This window comes from Pipistrellus kuhlii, unplaced genomic scaffold (assembly GCF_014108245.1).
Source record: "Pipistrellus kuhlii isolate mPipKuh1 unplaced genomic scaffold, mPipKuh1.p scaffold_m20_p_31, whole genome shotgun sequence".
NCBI lineage: Eukaryota > Metazoa > Chordata > Mammalia > Chiroptera > Vespertilionidae > Pipistrellus > Pipistrellus kuhlii.
Genome location: NW_023425531.1, coordinates 1,651,681 through 1,670,229, shown reverse-complemented (window position 1 = coordinate 1,670,229; position 18,549 = coordinate 1,651,681). Strand labels below are relative to the sequence as shown.

General features: G+C 62.6%; 1 protein-coding gene across 3 annotated transcripts in view; it reads right to left on the bottom strand.

Moving 5' to 3' along the window:
• Window positions 1-18,549, bottom strand: part of EEF2K (eukaryotic elongation factor 2 kinase) — a 48,935-nt gene that overhangs the window by 21,403 nt on the left and 8,983 nt on the right. For all 3 annotated transcript variants that reach the window (XM_045589344.1, XM_045589346.1, XM_045589345.1), the window contains 5 exons: window positions 17,643-17,916; window positions 5,571-5,671; window positions 3,697-3,757; window positions 1,921-1,958; window positions 1,506-1,677 (listed from right to left, as the gene is read on the bottom strand). In XM_045589344.1, coding sequence (XP_045445300.1) covers window positions 1,506-1,677; window positions 1,921-1,958; window positions 3,697-3,757; window positions 5,571-5,671; window positions 17,643-17,867 — 597 coding nt within the window. In that variant the 5' untranslated portion in view covers window positions 17,868-17,916. Of the gene's footprint in view, window positions 1-1,505; window positions 1,678-1,920; window positions 1,959-3,696; window positions 3,758-5,570; window positions 5,672-17,642; window positions 17,917-18,549 lie in introns of those variants that run through there.

Below are 18,549 nucleotides of genomic sequence, written 5' to 3'. Positions count from 1 at the left end.
TCGAAGGTGGAGGTGTCGGGGGGGGGGGGGGGGGGGCCCTGTGGGAGGTCAGAGGCCCTGAGGGCGGAGCCTGGTGGATGGGGAGGTGCACCCTCCTCCTCCTCCTCCGTGCCAGGTCCAGCCAGAGCGCAGGCTCTGACCCAGGAGGCCTCAGAGGCGACCACCCAGACCCCCATCTTCCCAACCCCTAACACTGTGATGACCACCCAGCCTGCAGCATCCTGTCTAATACAGAGGGGATATGCTAATCGACCCTCACACCATCACAGAGATGGCAGCACCCACAGCCAATAAGGAGGGCATATGCTAACTGACTATCACACCCTCCAAGCTGGCGGCATCCAGTCCCCTCAGCCCCTCAGCCCCCAGGGCCGGCCGAGGCGCAGGTTACCAGGTCCGGCTGAGGCCTGCGCTGCCGGCAGTGGCAGCAGCAGAGGTGGGTGGGGCGTTGCTTCCCCTGATCGCCAGGTCGCCTCCCGCCCGGAGGCTCCCGGACTGTGAGGGGGCAGGTTGGGCTGAGGGATCCCTCCGGTGCACGAATGTCACACCCAGGGCCTCCATTTTGTTATGACAGCCAAATGGAGTAAGACAACCCCAACTCTGCTTTTAACAAGGTGACACTACGCAGCCTGCCCCTGGGGGCGGCCATGGGCCACGCTCAGGCTTCAGGGAGCTCTCGGCGGCGTGGCGTCCAGGGGCGCAGGGGAGCGCGTGGGGTCTGGGCGCTCACATGGCGGGAGGCGGACCCCACACTGCGCAGGGTGGGGCAGCGCCCTGTCCCCGATGCCCACAGGCAAGAGGAGCCTCTGGGTCCTCCGCCTGGGCTCCCGGGGGACACCTCCCGGGGGACGGGAAGGCTGGGTGCTGGGCCCTGGCTCCCCCTCTGCCTGTGAGGAGGCCACTGACCCCTTTGGGTCCTGTTCCCCTCTCCTCCTCCTGCTTTTTCTCGGGTCACACTCTCAGTCCCAGGAGGACCGCATTCCTGGTTCTAATGGTGGACAAGAAGCTCGGCCTGCCCAATCTGGGCGGCCCTCACGGCCGGTTCAGGGAAGGCACCTGGTTACCCGGAGCAACGAGCCCGGCCTGGGCTTTCACGGAGCTCCCGGGGAAACGGCGCTGTCTCCAGGACCGCTGGGGCCGGCAGGCTGCCGCTGTGGCCGGCTGCCGCTGCATGGGCAGCGAGGCCAGGGGTCCCAGCCCTCAGCTCGGTCCTGGCTGTGGGCAGGGCTATCGCTCAGTCCCTGAGGCAAACCTCTCCTTTCTGCATTAAACCCCCTGTGTGGGTTTCTGTCATTTGCAAACAAAAACCCTGACTCTCAGATCCCGTCTGTAAAGGGGATGAGAACACCCCACCGGCTCAACAGCCGTGCATGCCCAGCTCCAGGCCTCGTGCTCGAACCCGGGGCTGCGACAGTGAGACCGTGAGGAAGGAGCCGGGCTGGCACCTCCGCCACCAGGTGTCCTTGTCCCAGCCGCCCGGCGGGGCGGGGCGGGGCGGGGCGCACCTGTTTGGGGGGCTTGTGCCGGTTGTACTCCTGCCCCCAGAGCTTGGCCTCCATCTGCAGACGCACGTCCTCGAAGTACACACCCCGGTCCACCGGCTCCAGGTAGCGCTTGGCCACGTAGTTGGAAGCCGCCCTCCACTGCTGGGCGTGCAGGAAGTTGGACAGCTTCTTCCTGGGGATCAGCGGGGCCGGCTGGGCACTGGGGCTCCCGGGGACCGGGGACCTCGCGGGAGGAGGCTGGCCGGGCCAGGAGCAGGACGGGAGGCGGGAGGGGCTGCCCCTGTCCTCGCCGACCCCTCGGCCTCCGAGGGCCAGAGCTGAGCTGATAGATGGCTCATCCCCCCACACCAGGCCGATCTGGGGCCCAGGGGTTGTGACGGAGGGGGAGGGGGTCCCTCGGAGCCGCTGCACTTACGTCCGGAAGCACTCCCGCATGGCGCCGCGGCCGAAGGGCTGGAAGACACGGAGGCTGTCAGTCCCCCGCCCACAGCAGCACCGAGGCCGAGGTCTCCCCGGGCGGCACACACCACGAACCTCATCCCAACTCCACAATCCGCCCCCTGTCCGGCACTGCACCAGCACCACACCCTCCGCCCCGCCCTGCGCCCTGCCCTCTGCCTGGCACTGCGCCCTCCGCCCTGCCCTGCGCCCTGCCCTCTGCCCTCCGTCCCGCACTGCGCCCTCCGCCCTCCATCCCGCACTGCGCCCTCCGCCCTGCCCTGCGCACTGCACTGTGCCCCACACTGCGCCCTGCCCTCTGCCCTCCGTCCCGCACTGCGCCCTCCGCCCTGCCCTGCGCCCTGCCCTCTGCCCTCCGCCCCGCACTGCGCCCTCCGCCCCGCCCTGCACCCTCCGCCCTGCCCTGCGCCCTGCCCTCTGCCCTCCGCCCCGCACTGCACCCTCCACCCCGCCCTGCGCCCTGCCCTCTGCCCCGCACTGCACCCTCCGCCTTGCCCTGCGCCCTGCCCTCTGCCCTCCGCCCTGCCCTGCGCCCTCCGCCCTGCCCTGCGCACTGCACTGCGCCCTGCCCTCCACCTGGCAGTGCCCTGCACTGCACCCTGCCCTGCATCCTGCCCTCCGCCCTGCCCTCTGCCCTGCACTACGCCCTCTGACCTGCACTGCGCCCTGCCCTCTGACCTCCGCCTGGCACTGTGCCCTCTGCCCTGAGCCCTGCACTGCGCCCTGTGCCCTGCACTGCGCCCTGTGCCCTGCACTGCGCCCACACTGAAGGCTGAAGGACTGGCCTCCCCATTCCCTGGCCCAGCTGAGCAGAACCCTCGGGGGAAGGTGTTACGGGCGAAGGAGTGGGGAGACAGCACATGAGCAGAGCCCACTGTCCGTCAGCAGCACGGTAAGTCACGCGTGTTCACGTGGTGAGACCACACAGCAACGTGTGTGACACTTTCAGTTCCAGCAAAACCAGGCCAAAGCTCGCAGACGGGAATGCTGAGCACAAAAGCCACGCTGGAAGCTCCCCCAGAACGGGCACCAGTGGCGGCGGGCGCCGCTCAGGCCCGGCCTCAGGGCGAGGGAGTGCGGGCGAGGCTCCGGGCGTGGGACCCGCTCCCTGTGCACCCCCAGGCGCCAGGGCAGCTCCCCCCGCCACCCAGAGCAGGGGCCGGCCTTCGCGGCTATTTCTTCCTTCCAAAGGCAGGTGGCAGCCACAGAGTTCACGTTTAACTCAGTAACAGCTGGCAACCTCAATTTCACAACTATTTATAGCCAACGGTCTTCAACAAGAGAGCCAAGAGGGTGTTTTATATACAATGAACAAGTGAAACGTCCAGAACAGGGAGGTCTGGCGGCAGGAGGCACCCTGGGCACTGGCCGCTCCGTGACTCGCCAAAGCCCGGCCTGGTCCCTGTCGTGGGCGTGCTGCGTGTTGTGAGTCCCCTCATACAGCCGCCATGAAAAGTTAAATATTCAGCCTGGCCGTGCGGCTCAGTGGGCAGAGCGCCGGTCTGTGGACTGAAGGGTCAGGGGGCTCCATCCCCAGTGCGGGGTGTGCAGGAGGCAGCCGATCCATGACTCTCTCATCAGTGATGTTTCTAACTCTCCCTCTCTGAGATGAATAAAAATTAAACATACAATACTTCAAAGAACCCCCAAGGTTAGACAGACGGGCCGGAGGAGAGGGAACGGGAACTGGAGTCGGAGTCAGAGAAGCCCCAGCCGCCCTGCACCTGCTCACCTGAGCGGCCATCTTGATCAGAACCTCGTCCTCATGCCACTGGCCGGTGACGGCGTTGTACCTGCGGAAGCAGCGCCGGTCACTGCGGCACCGGCGAGAGGCCTGGCGCCCCTCCCTGCCCGGCGGCCCCGCCCCCGCCCCCAGGGTCCTCCTTCCCTTCCGCACCAGGCGCCCCTGCTCCGCCCCTCAGCTCACCCGGGGCTGGGCGCCGGGCCCAGGGCTGCTGTGGTAACGCACGTGGGTAAGTGACGGAGTAAGCGTCCTTTATGGCCGGCCACCCGACACGGGTGCCCGGGACCGGGGGAGCGGCCCCAGCCTGGCCGGGGGCACGGCCAGCCTGCCCTTCCCAGGAGCCGCTCCCCACCACGCCCGGCTGCAGCGGGTGTGCCAGGGGAAAGTGCCTCGTGTGTCCGTCCGTCCGTCTCTATCTGACCCCTCGCCAGGCCCCAGTTCTTAGTTCCACAGAGGCGTCTGGGGGCGAAGCCGCCAGGACCCACCAGCCCGTGAGGACGGCCTCAGAGCTGACCTCCAGGGGGAGCAGAGGCCGGGGGAAGGCTCAGCCCAGCTCGCGCAGGGGTCAGCTCAGTGAATATAGCAAAGCCGGGCCCACCCCGGGAACAGGCATCTGCCCCAGAGGTCGGCTCGCACCAGCTCTTTCCAGATGGGGGACCCGGGAGGAGGCCTCCAGCTCAGAAACCTCTGGGGTCATGCTGACCACTCCCAGCCAGGGCGGCGACGGCAGAGGCTTTGGCGAGGAAAGAGCAGTTTGGCGGGGCCCGTCTCAGGCCCTGCAAGGCTCGGACACACAGCGCCGGCCCGAGGTGGGTCTTGCTTTCCTGGCAGAGCTCACAGCACCCCCTGCAGGCCCCACGGGGAGGTGGCGGCGGGCGGTGGAGGGGTGCGTGTGGGAGGCTCCACCGCGCCTGCTCCACGGGGCCCTGCTCCGTTCTCGGCACCCGTGGCCGGCGTGAGGGTGAGGCGGAGCCCAGCACCGGGGCTTGTGGCATGTGACCAGGCCTGGCCAATCGGAGCAGCGCTCCCTGGTACAATGTCGGGCTCAGAGACGGGCATATAACCAAAGCCAGGCCACTGAGGTTCAAACGTGAAACCTTTGTTTTAAAAAGGTCCTTTTCTACAGAGTGATATGGGTGGCGGGGCCCCAGGGCCCTTGTGCTGCTGAGATAAGCGTCTGCCTGAGGTCAAAGCTGAAAGATGCTCAGAGCGCCTGGAACCAGCCGTGCCTGAAGCCCACACAGGGCGAAGCACAGTAGGCTTACGGTCGTTTGTATGGAAAACAATACGGCAATTAATAACAGCACAGAATGAACCGTCTCACACACAGCTTACATCTAACTCTGGCCCTGCCTGTATCCGAACCAGATGTTCCTTTTTATCCTTAAGCTGCTTGGACAGGCTCTGCTCCCACATCTGAAACGGAGTTCTGGCTAAAGTGAAGGCTCTGAGGGCCCGCCGGGGCCACAGACTGCGGGCTCCAGGGCAGGTCCACGGGTCTCTTAAATTCTGAGCGACATTAACGTAGCGTGCCGCTTTCTGGACGGCCCTCGGAGTCTCAGAGGGGCCCGGGGCTCGGCACGCCTCCTGCCCGGCTGCCGGTGCCAGGGCAGACGCAGCGCCGGGCACAGCCTGGCAGGAGGACCCCGTACGGCCGTCGCCGTGGCCTCTGCCCTCACACATTCATGTGGTGGCGTGGCTTTGGTTTGCTTTTCACTCTTCCTGAGAAAGCTCTCCCTCCCTCTGCTTTCCAGCAGGGACCAGACCCGGCTGGTGTCTGAGGGTCCCCCTCTCCGAGGCCTCACGGAGCAGAGCGGGACCCAGACCCCAGGCCCGAGGCCGGACGCCTCCCCGGCACTGACCTGTGGCGCCTGGCGCACTCAGCGGCGATGTCCTCCAGGTGGAACTCTGCCCACGGGTCGGGCATGTGCTTGGCCTTCTCGATGGCGTGCTTCCACGCCTCCTGCAGAGGCAAAGGGGCGTCAGCCCGGGGGCTTCCGGGGCGGGGGCCAGCCCCCACCAGCCTGGCTCCGGTCCCCGCCTCCAGGGAGGCGCCGGGAGAGAGGAGCACGCACCGTCCCTGTGACATAGTTTAATCTTAACGTCCTGTCAGGTGGGGGGACTGGGGGCGCGGGGACAGGGCACGGGGGGGGGGGCCCCCCACGGGGACCAGGGACGGGGACGGGGGGGGGGGGGGGGGGGGATGGGGGGTGCGCGGGGACGGGGGGGGGGTGCGCGGGGACGGGGGGGGGGTGCGGGAACGGGGGGGGGGGGGTGCGCGGGGACGGGGGTGCGCGGGGACGGGGGTGCAGGCTGGCACAGCTGCGAGCTCTCGGGGTGACCAGTGCGAGAGGCACACGGTGGCTGTGGCTGTGGCCTCGCTAGTGTTACTGGTTTTAATGCACCACTTACCACCCTGAACCCCAGTCCGAGAGCGTGGCCCCTCGGCTCCGAGCACCTGAGCCACAGCAGGTGGCACCTCCCCGGCCGGCGCCAGGCCGCGGTGCCCCCGCCGAGGCTGTGACGACTAACATCGTCCCAGACGCTCAGGCTGCGAGGCCCGGCTCTCCGGGACCCACTCGGCCGGCGAAGCCACGTCATGAAAACGGAGAGAGTTCTCTCCACTGGCTCGTGGTTCGGCCCCATTTTTGTTGTAAAACCTCATTTTATGGCTTTTACATAACCTCAACGTGGACCCCCAGCCCGCCCCCACCAACCAGCACTCCCGACACCCACACTCAACACCCGCACTCGGCAATCCTCTCCCTCTTCCCGAGCAGCCGGAACCTCACCCCGCGGCCGAGACAGCCCCTGTCCGGGCCCAGGCGGAGCCGGAGCAGCCAGCAGGCGTGGACCATGCCTGGGCATGGCAGGGCAGACCTCCTCACCCCATACCATCCCTCAGCCACACAGACCCCGCCCGCCCCCGCCCCATCGCTGGTCCTGCTCTGGGGAGACAGGGCCGAGGAGCTCGCCTTCCAAGAGACAGACAGAGACAGGTGCATACATGTGCGCGCGCGCACACACACGTAGCCCAGGGCTCCTTGCTGGGGCTTTCTAACATTTCCAAAGTAAAAAATAAAGCCTGTAATTTTTAAATTTTAATTTGGAAACTAATTCACATTTAATCAAAATACTTGGTAAAAAAGGAAAAAAAAAAAAAAACTAAAACAGAAAAAAGGGAAAACAAGCTTGCCACAACTATCATCACTGGTTTAGACCAACCAGTTCTTTCCAGATCCTGTCCATGCATTAAAAAATAAAAAGTTCTTATTGATTTTTAGAGAGGAGAGAAGGAGAGAAACATCGATGATAGAGAGAGAACATGATTGGCTTCTCCTACACACTCCCTCTGGGGATTGAGACAGAAGCCAGGCATTTGCCCTGACTGGGAACTGAACCAGTGACCTCCTGGTGCATGGGTCGAGGCTCAACCACTGAGCCACACTGGCCAGCCCCGTGCATTTTTAAAATAAGACTGGAGCCAAAATCGGTGTGCTCAGTGGATAGAGCCTCAGCCTGCCAACTGAAGGGTCCCTGGCTCGATTCTCGTCGAGGGCATGTACCTTGGTTGTGGGCACATCCCCAGTGGGAGTTGTGCAGGCGGCAGCTGATTGATATTTCTCTCTCATCGATGATTCTAAATCTCTCTCTACCTCCCTCTCTGTAAAAAATCAATAAAATATGTTAAAAAATAAAATAAAATAAGACTGGAATGACACTGTCAGTGCAACTCACAGCATTTCAGAAGCATGGGCCAATGCGCCTGGGGACTTTTATTTAGCGATCTGTGTTCTTTCCTGACTCCACTGTGCCCCGTTAGATACGTAAGACACTGAGCACCATGGAGCTCCGCAGGAGGATGCGGAAGTGCTCTCCGTCCGTCCCCGCAGCCACGCGCCGGCACACGCACACGCACACACATGTACACACATGCACATGCGTGCGGAGCCTGAGAGCCTGCAGGCGCACAGGGGCTGGCTGTGTCCTCCGTGCCACAGGGACACCGGGCTGGCCAACCTCCCTCCCCGGTGGTGGAGATGCTAACGGTGAGGGCTCCTCCCGCCGCTCCGGGAGTCGGGCCTCCAGCACGTCCTCATACCAACATGAGCAGGAGCTCAGGACACGACCTCGGAAGTGTGACGGCTGAATCACGTTTCAGTTTACAATTTGAAGCTTTCCTCCCAAAGGTTCTCAGTCGTACTCCAAGAGACAGCGAACATATTACTTAGACGTGTTAACGCCAGCGTGACTGAGTTTACGAGGCAGCTGGCTTACTGACCACGGTGTGGGTACTGACTCACCACAGGCAGACTCTGAGTCCTCCCGGCTTTTCCTGCTACCAATGCCCTGCAGCTGCATGCTTACACCAGGGGAGCTTCTGAGGTTCTGTTCCTGACAGAGGGCCCCTGCTTGCTTGGCCTCCAGCCCCGCCTGCCGGGGGCCTGCAGGTGCCAGCAGCCAGTCGGCTCCTTCTGGGCGTGCCCGTCCTGTGCCTGACACAGCTCTCCAACCACACCCTCTCAACAGGGGGCTCAGAAGCTCCCCAAAACACCAAAGACAGGGCCCCACATTCGATTACGAGGACCACAGGAATCACCTCCTGGCTGGAGGCTGGGGCAATCACCAAAGCCAGTCACAGAGAAAAGAACCTCAGAATCAGAGTACTTTACAGCATGAAACTTACCTTTTCCACTAAACCCGGAAAAGACACGTGCCATTGTTGGCAACAGACGGGTTTAATGCAATTGTAGTTTTTAAAACGCAGAATGAAAAATGAAAAATGCAGAACCATGTCTCTACTTAGACATGGTTCCCTTCACTGACTGGCTGACGGAAGAGCCATTTCCTGTTTACAAACGACAATGGAGAGTGCTTGACTAGCAGCGGTCAACTGTTCCTGCCCAAACCCGGGTACAGGCGTTCCCAGCAGAAACCGCGGCTCCGAGGTCACGTGCTCGCTGAGGTCACAGCTCTCGCTGAGGTCACGTGCTCGCTGAGGTCACGTGCTCGCTGAGGTCACGGCGCTCGCTGAGGTCACAGCTCTCGCTGAGGTCACGTGCTCGCTGAGGTCACAGCTCTCGCTGAGGTCACGTGCTCGCTGAGGTCACAGCTCTCGCTGAGGTCACGTGCTCGCTGAGGTCACGTGCTCGCTGAGGTCACAGCTCTCGCTGAGGTCACAGCTCTCGCTGAGGTCACCGTGCTCGCCGAGGTCACGTGCTCGCCGAGGTCACCGCGCTCACTGAGGTCACGTGCTCGCCGAGGTCACCGCGCTCGCCGAGGTCATGCGCTCGCCGAGGTCACGGCGCTCACTGAGGTCACAGCTCTCGCTGAGGTCACACTGCTCGCTGAGGTCACGGCGCTCACTGAGGTCACGTGCTCGCCGAGGTCACGTGCTCGCCGAGGTCATGGAGCCGAGAATTCCCACCGCCTCGGGCACAGCTCTGTGCCTTCGTAGCCTCAATGACGTGAGGGACTAAGGTGCTCTCTGATGTGGTTACTCTAGTTTCACTGTCACTTTAGAAAGCACTTTCTACTCATAAAGCACACCTCCTGTTCACCGCGCCTTTCTCTCGTGCTCTAAGTCCGGCCGAGTGCACGGCGCTCACAGTCTGCACTGCCGCCGGGAGCACGTCCAGCCTGCGCTCCCTCACGGTAAGTGCCTGAGGGGGCACCACCCGCAGTATCAGCACCAGGGACGGGCACACAGCGCAGCACGGGCCCCACCCCGGGCGGGGCCTCCATGGTGTTCACACCCCGATGAGACTGCCTAACGAGCACTTCCCAGGACGCACCCTGTCGTTAAACTGTGCGTGGCCGCACTTGCACCAGCTGTTAAAGATCAAGGTGCTGACACAGGCAATCTCTAGAGCACATGTGTCAAACACAAGGCCCGCGGGCCAAATCCGTCCCGCCAGGCCTTGCAATGTGGCCCGCACCGCGCTGTCATCACTGCACTCCACTGCGTTTCCATCTCAATGACAGTTTATGACTGTTCAGTAAACCATTCGGCCCGCGATTTAGGCTGGATTTCAGATTTTGGCCCCTTCTCTGATTGAGTTCGACACCCCTACTCTAGAGCTTATTGCTTAGGGAAAAAGTAAGTTGCTACATAATGCAACTTAACCCCATTTATTGGTGGCAGAAACCCATAAGTTGCTATCATAGATTTCTAGGAATGTGTCAGCAAATCTATAGATATAAAAGCCTAAGTGACCGAATGACCGGTTGCTATGACATGCACTGACCACCAGGGGGCAGGTGCTCAGCACAGGAGCTTCCCCCTGGTGGTCAGTGTGCTCCCACAGCCAACTGGCTGGGCAACCTCCTGCTGTTGCTCACCAAGGTCAGCGGGCCCCACCCTCCCCATCAGCCCTGACCGCCAGCCAGGCCAAGGGACCCCACCTGTGCATGAATACATGAATTCACGCACATAACCTCTATCCTCCTATCTAATAAAAGAGTAATTTGCAAATTGACTGTCATTCAAACTCACAAGCTGGCCACCTCCATGTGGTCGAAGATGGCTGCCACAAGATGGCCAGCACGGGTGGGCAGTTATGGGTGATCAGGCCAGCAGGGGAGGGGACCCAGGTTTGTAGGGGAGGGAAGTTGGGGGTGGGGGGAGATCAGGCCAGCAGGGGAGGGCAGTTGGGGGGGTACCCAGGCTTGTAGGGGAGGGCAGTTAGGGGTGACCAAGCCAACAGGAGAGGGCAGTTGGGGCAACCAGGCCTGCAGGGGAGGACAATTAGGGGTGGCCAGGCTGGCATGGGGGGCAGTTAGGGGTGATCAGGCTGGTGGGGGGGGCAGTTGGAGGTGATCAGGCTGGCAGGCAGAGTGGTTAGGGGCAATCAGGCAGTCAGGCAGGCAGGCGAGCAGTTGGAAGCTAGGAGTCCTGGATTGTGAGAAGGATGTCTGACTGCCCATTTAGGCCCAACCCTGTGGACATCCCTGGAGGGGTCCCAGATTGGAGAGGGTGCAGGCTGGGCTGAGGAACAAATTTTGTGCACCAGGTCCCTAGTATATACATAAAAGTCTATTTAGATATAAATGCATTTAAAAAGGTCTGAAAGTGACTTACACCGAACAGATACAACGATTCTCTCTGGGAGCAGAGGATGGGAGGTGCTTGAGGAGACCATTCTGCACTGTGTGTGTTCAGCTTTAAGAATGTCTTAGCGGTTGCACAGGCAAACCAAAACCCACAAAGGCCTCTGGGTAATGCCTCTCCAGGCCCCGCCGGCTCCAACAGTCCCAGTTCTGACGATCTCACCTGGCTGTGACGGGCGAATGGCTCTCGCACAGGCCGGGGACTCGGGGTTCAGGACAAGCAGAGCAGAACCCGCCCGGCGGGCAGCAAGGATCTGGCTCTTTGAACCGCAGAGCACAGGACAGAAACGTGACAGAGACTGCAGGGGTCGGCCTCCGGGTCCCAGGAGCGAGGGAGGCGGGGTGAGTCCGTCTGCAGCTCCTTGGCCCCCAGGAGGTGGCTGCTGTCCTGCCACCCGCTGCCACCGCGGCCCAGCCGCACCGCGGCCCCGGCTGCCGAGGCCTTTTCCCGGTGGCCGCTGTTACACCCGATGGGTGCCAAAGCGTGTCTCCCACCCTCTGCCCACTCCCCTCGCCAACGGGAACCAGCCAGGACCACCCAGAGGAGGGGCAGCAGCGAGGGCGCAGCCACACAAAGGAGACGAGGCTGACGGTGCTCACGGCAGGCCCCCGGCCACAGGCAGTTAGAGCTCCAGCCGTTCCCGAGAACCCAGCACCGCACGGCGGACAAGACCAGTCCCCGCCGAGGAGATGCTGAGGGCAGCAGCGTCACCCAGGCACAGCCTCCATGAAGCATGACGGACGACCGGCTTGTTCACGGTGTGAGGACGCAGAGCGGGCGGGGCCCGGGCAGCGGGCGCGGGGCACGGCCTGCCAGCAGCACACGCCCCCGGCTGGGCCTGGGCTGTGTCTGCACTGAAACACAGAACAGCCTGAACCACACACGGGGGCCTTCGCAGCAATCGCATCTGCACTTGCCAAGTCCTTCCACAACCAGTGAAACGGTAACTGAGAAAGAAGCAAAGCTGAAAACCTCACGAAATCTCGGTCGCAAGTAGTGGTGGCAGCTGATCCCTCCCCGGCCAGCGGGCGCCAGAGCCACGGCTGAAGGCTGGAGAGAAAGCAAAGCGGTGGCGATAGGATGGCCCGGCGCCCTGGCGGCCCCTGGCTAAGGGCGGACAGGCAGGTAGGAGCGCTCAGCTCCGTGAGGGCCCCGAGGCCGAGAGCGAGGAGGAGGCTTGCCTGCAGACGTGCAGACCCGGGACTCAAATGCAAGCTTGTCCCGGCCAGCATGGCTCAGTGGCTGAGCGTCAGCCGATGAGCCAGGAGGTCATGGTTCCCGGACAGGGCACAGACCTGGGTTGTGGGCTGGACCCCCAGTGGGGGGCGTGCAGGAGGCAGCTGATCGGTGATTCCCTGTCATCACTGATGTTTCTCTCTCCCTCTCCCTCTAAAATATATATATAATTTTTAAAAAAATATTTTTATTTACTTACATTTTCTTTTAAAAATATATATATATTTTATTGATTTTTTACAGAGAGGAGGAGAGAGGGATAGAGAGCTAGAAACGTCGATGAGAGAAACATCGACCAGCTGCCTCTTGCACACCCCCTACCGGGGATGTGCCCGCAACCAACGTACATGCCCCTGACCGGGACCGAACCTTTCAGTCCGCAGACCGATGCTCTACCACTGAGCCAAACCGGTTTCGTCTATATATATATATATAACTTTTTTAAACACACAACTTGCCAAGCCCCAGCTGCTGCCCTTCCACAGAAAGAACATGGGCCCCATACGGAGCACCCTCTCCTCGCTCTCCCCAGGAGAGACAGAAGCTGCCCACAGGGTCCGCTCCTGCGATGGGGTGTGGTGGGCAGCAGAGAGGAGGTGCTGGCGGAGTCCCCGGCCGAGCAGGAAGACTTCATGCCAGGGGAAGCAGCCAGGCGGGAAGGCCAGGGCTGTGTGCTGATGTGGAGTGATCCCCGACTTTTAAAAATAAATGTCCTACTGCACTAAAAATGTGAACAGCTGTGCTTATTCTGGGAAACGGAGGAAGGAGAGGGAAGGAGCGAATCCTCGTTCCCACACCGTCCCTGGGCGGCACAGGGGGGAGGGGGGGCCCTGGCCCAGGCGGGGAGAACCCGTCATCCGTCCATGCCAAGGGCCAAGGGCCATTCTGCTTACCCCGCCAGGTTGCCATGCCGACAGTAAACAATCAGTTTGTGGAGTGCCAGGGAGGGTGCGGTTTGGAAAGCTGAGCTGCTGTCTCAGGAACCCCGAGCCCACGTCAGACGGCCAGGGCCCATTCGGGGCACCCAGAGCCCCCCTGCAGTCAGGCTGCCTCGTGGACAGGCTCAGCGCATGGTCCCCTGCCCCCCACCCCCACCCTGTCTTCAGCTCGGGTCCCCAGGAAGCCCTGACACCCTGCGGACACAGAGACAGACAGACAGACAGCCAGAGAGGGAGGCTCAGGGAGACACAAAGCAAAGCCGACGCCTGGGCCTCGGGCTTGGGAAGGCCTTGGAACTTCCTGATTTGATTTTTGCTTTATTTTCCTTCTAAAAACACTTTTTCTGCATGTAAGTAACATACGTGTAGTTTTAAAAGCGCCAAATGTTTACAATAATATGTAATGTATGATATATAATATGTGATATATAATAAAATAGGTCATCAAAGTCCCCTCAACTGCACTCTCCCCCTCAGAGAGAATTACTGCTTATTGCTGCAGGCAAACGTCTGTGAGTTTCTGTAATGCAAATACAAATATGTGTGTGTGTGTGTGTGTGTGTATATATATATATATATGCGCTTATATAAAAGTGGGGTTGTATTATATTTCAACTTGCTTTTTTATATATCAGCATATAAAAACAAAACAGCAGCCCTAGCCGGTTTGGCCAGGGGATAGACAGAGCATCGGCCTGTGGACTAAAGGATCCCGGGTTCGATTCCTATCAAGGACACATGCCTGGGTGGTGGGCTCGATCCCCAGTAGGGGGCGTGCAGAAGGCAGCTGCTGATCGATGATTCTCTCTTTGATGTTTCAATCTCTCTCCCTTCCTCTCTGAAATCAATAAAAATAAAATAGGAACGAAACAGGTGGCTCCTAAGGACCAGCACTGAGCCGGAGGCTCTCCTCAGACCAGCCGGACTCCCTGCCCCCGGTGATGCGCACGCGCAGGCCGGTCTGCAACGGCCTCTGGACGGACCTCTGAGCGGTTCCGTGCCCCCATGCCCGCGGGCAGCGCGCACTCTGACCGTGTGAACACGCCACGGGACGCACTCTGTCCTGGTTCTCGTGGAGGCGGACCCCACGCGGAGAACACGCGCTGTCACATGAGTGGGCACGTGGCCCCTGTGGGCGGGGCCAGCGTGCTGACTCCCTGCAGTGTAAGGACACTCCTCCCACTGAGAACGACACCGTGGCTGGGATGGACCTTGGCGATGGGACTGCCGTCCGAGCTGTGTTTTATTTTAATAACCACTGCCAGTCAGAGGGCCCACAGGGGTTTATGCAAATACTGTCTCCACGTGCGCTTCAGAGACAGCGCCCCCAGGGGAGTGAGCTCAGCACGCACACCGCCTCGCCGGCCCTCAGCACGCACCTGCCTGTGCACGGCAGGCCGCAGGCACGGGAGTGGCCAAAGGCCACACGGGGCGCCCTCGCAGGCTCACGCTAACGCCACGGCCCACCGCCTGGCGCCCTCCAAAGCCTGGCCACGCTGAGCTGAGCGGCGGTGCCAGAGGCCTGCCCATCGCCGGGCCATTCTGCTTACCCAGCCAGGTTGCCATGCCGACGGTAAATAATTAGGTTGTGGAGTGCCAGGGAGGGTGCGGTTTGGAAAGCTGAGCCGGGGACAGGCAGCTGGAGGGAGCTCTCCGGAGTCCCCCGCTCGCCTCCCCCTCCCCACCTCCCCCGCCCCCAAGGCCAGCAGGACCCTCTGTGACTCAGCCCCACCCCACGCCCTGGCCAGCTGGCCAGCACGGACACATCAGCAATGGAGGACGCCTGGCCCAGCCAGGCCAGCAGATTCCCTCCTCCCACCCAGAACGGGTGCAGAGGGGAAGCCTGCCTCTGCATGTGGTCCACCCGTAGGAGGCCTGTGACCAGGAGGCCCTGTTCGCCCTGTGAGACTGAGGAGCAGAGAGGAATCTATGCTAATACGAGAATCTATACAATGCAAATCGGTCACGACTCCCTCAGTAACAGCAGCTGCGTGGGGTGACAAGACTGGCAGGGGGGTTAGCGAGGGACGACAAATGAGTGACCAGCAGGCTGCGTGAGCGACCAGGTCGGCAGGTGGAGCAGTTAGGGGTGACCAGGACGGCAGGGGGAGCAGTGGGGGGTGATCAGGCTGGCAGGCAGAGGTGGTTAGGGGCGATCAGGCTGGCAGGCAGGTGAGCAGTTAGGAGCTGGTGGTCCCGGATTTGTGACAGGGATGTCCAATTGCTGGTTTTGGCCCAACCCCTGGATCAGGCCAAAGCCGGCAGTCAGACATCCCCTGAGGGGTCCTGGGTCGGAGAGGGTCCAGGCTAGGCTGAGGGGACCTCCCCCCAGGCATGAACTCCAAGCACCAGCCTTTATAAAGAAGAGGCAGAGAGGGCTGGCTGGGTAGCTCAGTTAGCGAGAGCATCGACGTGATACACCAAGGCTGTGGATTCGATCCCTGGTCAGGGCACATATAAAATCAACCAATGAACGCATAAGAGGGGAAAAAAATGACACCCTCCCCTCCCCTCTCCTCTCTCTCCCTCTCCTCTCTTCTCCTTCTCTCCCCTCCCCCTACGACTGTCCCAATCAACTCCCCTTTCCCTGCAGCCTGCGAGCTGGATTCTGTCCAGCAGTCCCTCCGCCCGCCCTCTGGGCAGGACGCCACCCACAGGGATCCCTGGAGCTCCCGGGCCTGGATGGACAGAGGAGGCGGGACGCCCCCCTCCCCTCAGGCTGTGTGCCTCGGGGCCCCAGGCTGTTCCAGGAGCGCCTGCCCCAAGGAACTCCGATAGACTGGCCCTAAAGGAAAACATTCGGCTGTCCGACCGGAATGGTTAATCTCCTAAGAAAGACGAATTCTGGAGTTACAAACATGATCTTAATTTAAAATCCCTAACGGCAATAAGCATTTTGCTACTAGCCCGTCTGTGAGGGTCAGGTTAAACCAGGACAGCAGTGCTGCGTTGCTTTTCCACACCAGCTCTACGGAAGTCCGTAACGTTTCTCTCCGTCCGTCCGTCCGTCACACAGGCTGTGCCACGAGTGAACACAGACCCCATGAGACAGTGCCTTCCCCAGGCAGCGGGAGGCCGGCCACGCCGGGCTGTCTTTAAAATACGCACTTGTGTATCTTTAGAGAGAGGGGCAGGGAGGAGGACAGACAACCGTCTCCATCAGCTGCCTCCGGCACAGGGGATGGAGCCCGCAGCCCGGGCTGTGCCTGACCAGGAATCGCACCCGTGGCCGTGGTTCCTGGGTCGCTGCTCAACCACTGAGCTACACAGGCCCCGCCAGGCACAGGATTTTATTTCTGCAGCCAACACCACGGACTGGCTCTACCGAAGGTCCCTGGAGCGCATGCGCACACACACAAAAACACACACACTCGCGCACACACACATACACACTCACACAGACACACACACAGACATACACACACACTCACACACACACTCACACAGACATACTCACACACACACACACACTCTCACACACACACACTCTCACACACACACTCACACACACTCACACACACAGACATACACACTCACACTCTCACACACACAGACATACACACTCACACTCTCACACACACACTCTCTCACACACACACTCTCTCACACACACACACACACACACTCTCTCACACACAAACACACACACTCACACACACACACACCCACACTCGTGAAATAAAAATACTTAACCGGTCTGCCACGAGAAGCTGAACGTGTGTGAACATGTGCAATATGTTCCGAAAAACAGCACCTTTACAACCTGCTCTGCCTCCCTATTTCCTAGTCCCGTTCCCTCCGGCTTCGTAAGAAGCCGGTCGGTTCACCAGGAGGCCCTGAGCCGGCTGAGAGCCCTGGAGCTGAGCTCCGCCGAAGCCGCAGCCCAAGGCCCCACAGCCCGAGGCCCCGCAGTCAGGAGGCCCCGCAGCCCGAGGCCCCACAGCCCGAGGCCCCACAGCCCGAGGCCCCGCAGTCAGGAGGCCCCGCAGCCCGAGGCCCCACAGCCCGAGGCCCCGCAGCCGGAGGCCCCGCAGCCGGGAGGCCCAGCAGCCGGAGGCCCCGCAGTCAGGAGGCCCCGCAGTCAGGAGGCCCCGCAGCCAGGAGGCCCCGCAGTCAGGAGGCCCAGCAGCGGGAGGCCCCGCAGCCGGAGGCCCCGCAGCCGGAGGCCCCGCAGTCAGGAGGCCCCGCAGTCAGGAGGCCCCGCAGCCCGAGGCCCCGCAGCCCGAGGCCCCACAGTCAGGAGGCCCCGCAGTCAGGAGGCCCCGCAGCCCGAGGCCCCACAGCCCGAGGCCCCACAGCCCGAGGCCCCGCAGCCAGGAGGCCCCGCAGTCAGGAGGCCCCGCAGTCAGGAGGCCCCGCAGTCAGGAGGCCCCGCAGCCGGAGGCCCCGCAGTCAGGAGGCCCTGCAGCCGGAGGCCCTGCAGTCAGGAGGCCCCGCAGCCAGGAGGCCCCGCAGTCAGGAGGCCCCGCAGTCAGGAGGCCCCGCAGCCGGAGGCCCCGCAGTCAGGAGGCCCCGCAGTCAGGAGGCCCCGCAGTCAGGAGGCCCCGCAGTCAGGAGGCCCCGCAGTCAGGAGGCCCCGCAGCCGGAGGCCCCGCAGCCGGAGGCCCCGCTCGGCCTGCGGACCAGGCCAAGCCGGGGCGGCCACTCACCCGCACGCGGAAGGCGCTGCCCGGGGCGGCGTGGCCGGGCTGCGGGCTGCTCCTCAGGGCGCCGCAGAGGCCACGCCGGAGCGGCCCGGGGGCCTCGGTGAGGGGCCAGAGGCAGTAGCCGTCCTCGTCCTCGCTGTCCGGGTCCGAGTCCCCGTCACGGCCGGCCCCGGGGGTCCGACTGCCGCCGACGCCCTCCAGGTGGAAGATGAGGTCCTCGTGGGCCATGGTCCCATCCAGGTGCCAGAGTCCGCGGGCAGCTGCTGCGGGGAGGGCCCTGCAAAGGGAGGCAGGAGTCGGTGCGGGGCAGGTGGAGGGCTCCCGGCCCCGTCCATGTGCCCATCCCGTCCCCGTCCACATCCCCATCCCCATCCCCGGCCCCATCCCCATCCCCGTCCCCGTCCACATCCCCATTCCCAGCCCATCCCCGTCCCCGTCCACATCCCCATCCCCGGCCCCATCCCCATCCCCGTCCCCGTCCACATCCCCATTCCCAGCCCATCCCCGTCCCCGTCCACATCCCCGTCCCCATCCCCATCCCCATTCCCAGCCCATCCCCGTCCCCATCCCCATCCCCATTCCCAGCCCATCCCCGTCCCCATCCACATCCCCATCCCCGGCCCCATCCCCATTCCCGGCCCCATCCCCGGCCCCGTCCACATCCCCATCCCCGGCCCCATCCCCATCCCCATTCCCAGCCCATCCCCGTCCCCATCCCCATCCCCATTCCCAGCCCATCCCCGTCCCCGGTCCCATCCCCGTCCCCGTCCACATCCCCATTCCCGGCCCCATCCCCGGCCCCGTCCACATCCCCATTCCCGGCCCCATCCCCGTCCCCGTCCACATCCCCATTCCCGGCCCCATCCCCGGCCCCGTCCACATCCCCGTCCCCGTCCACATCCCCATCCCC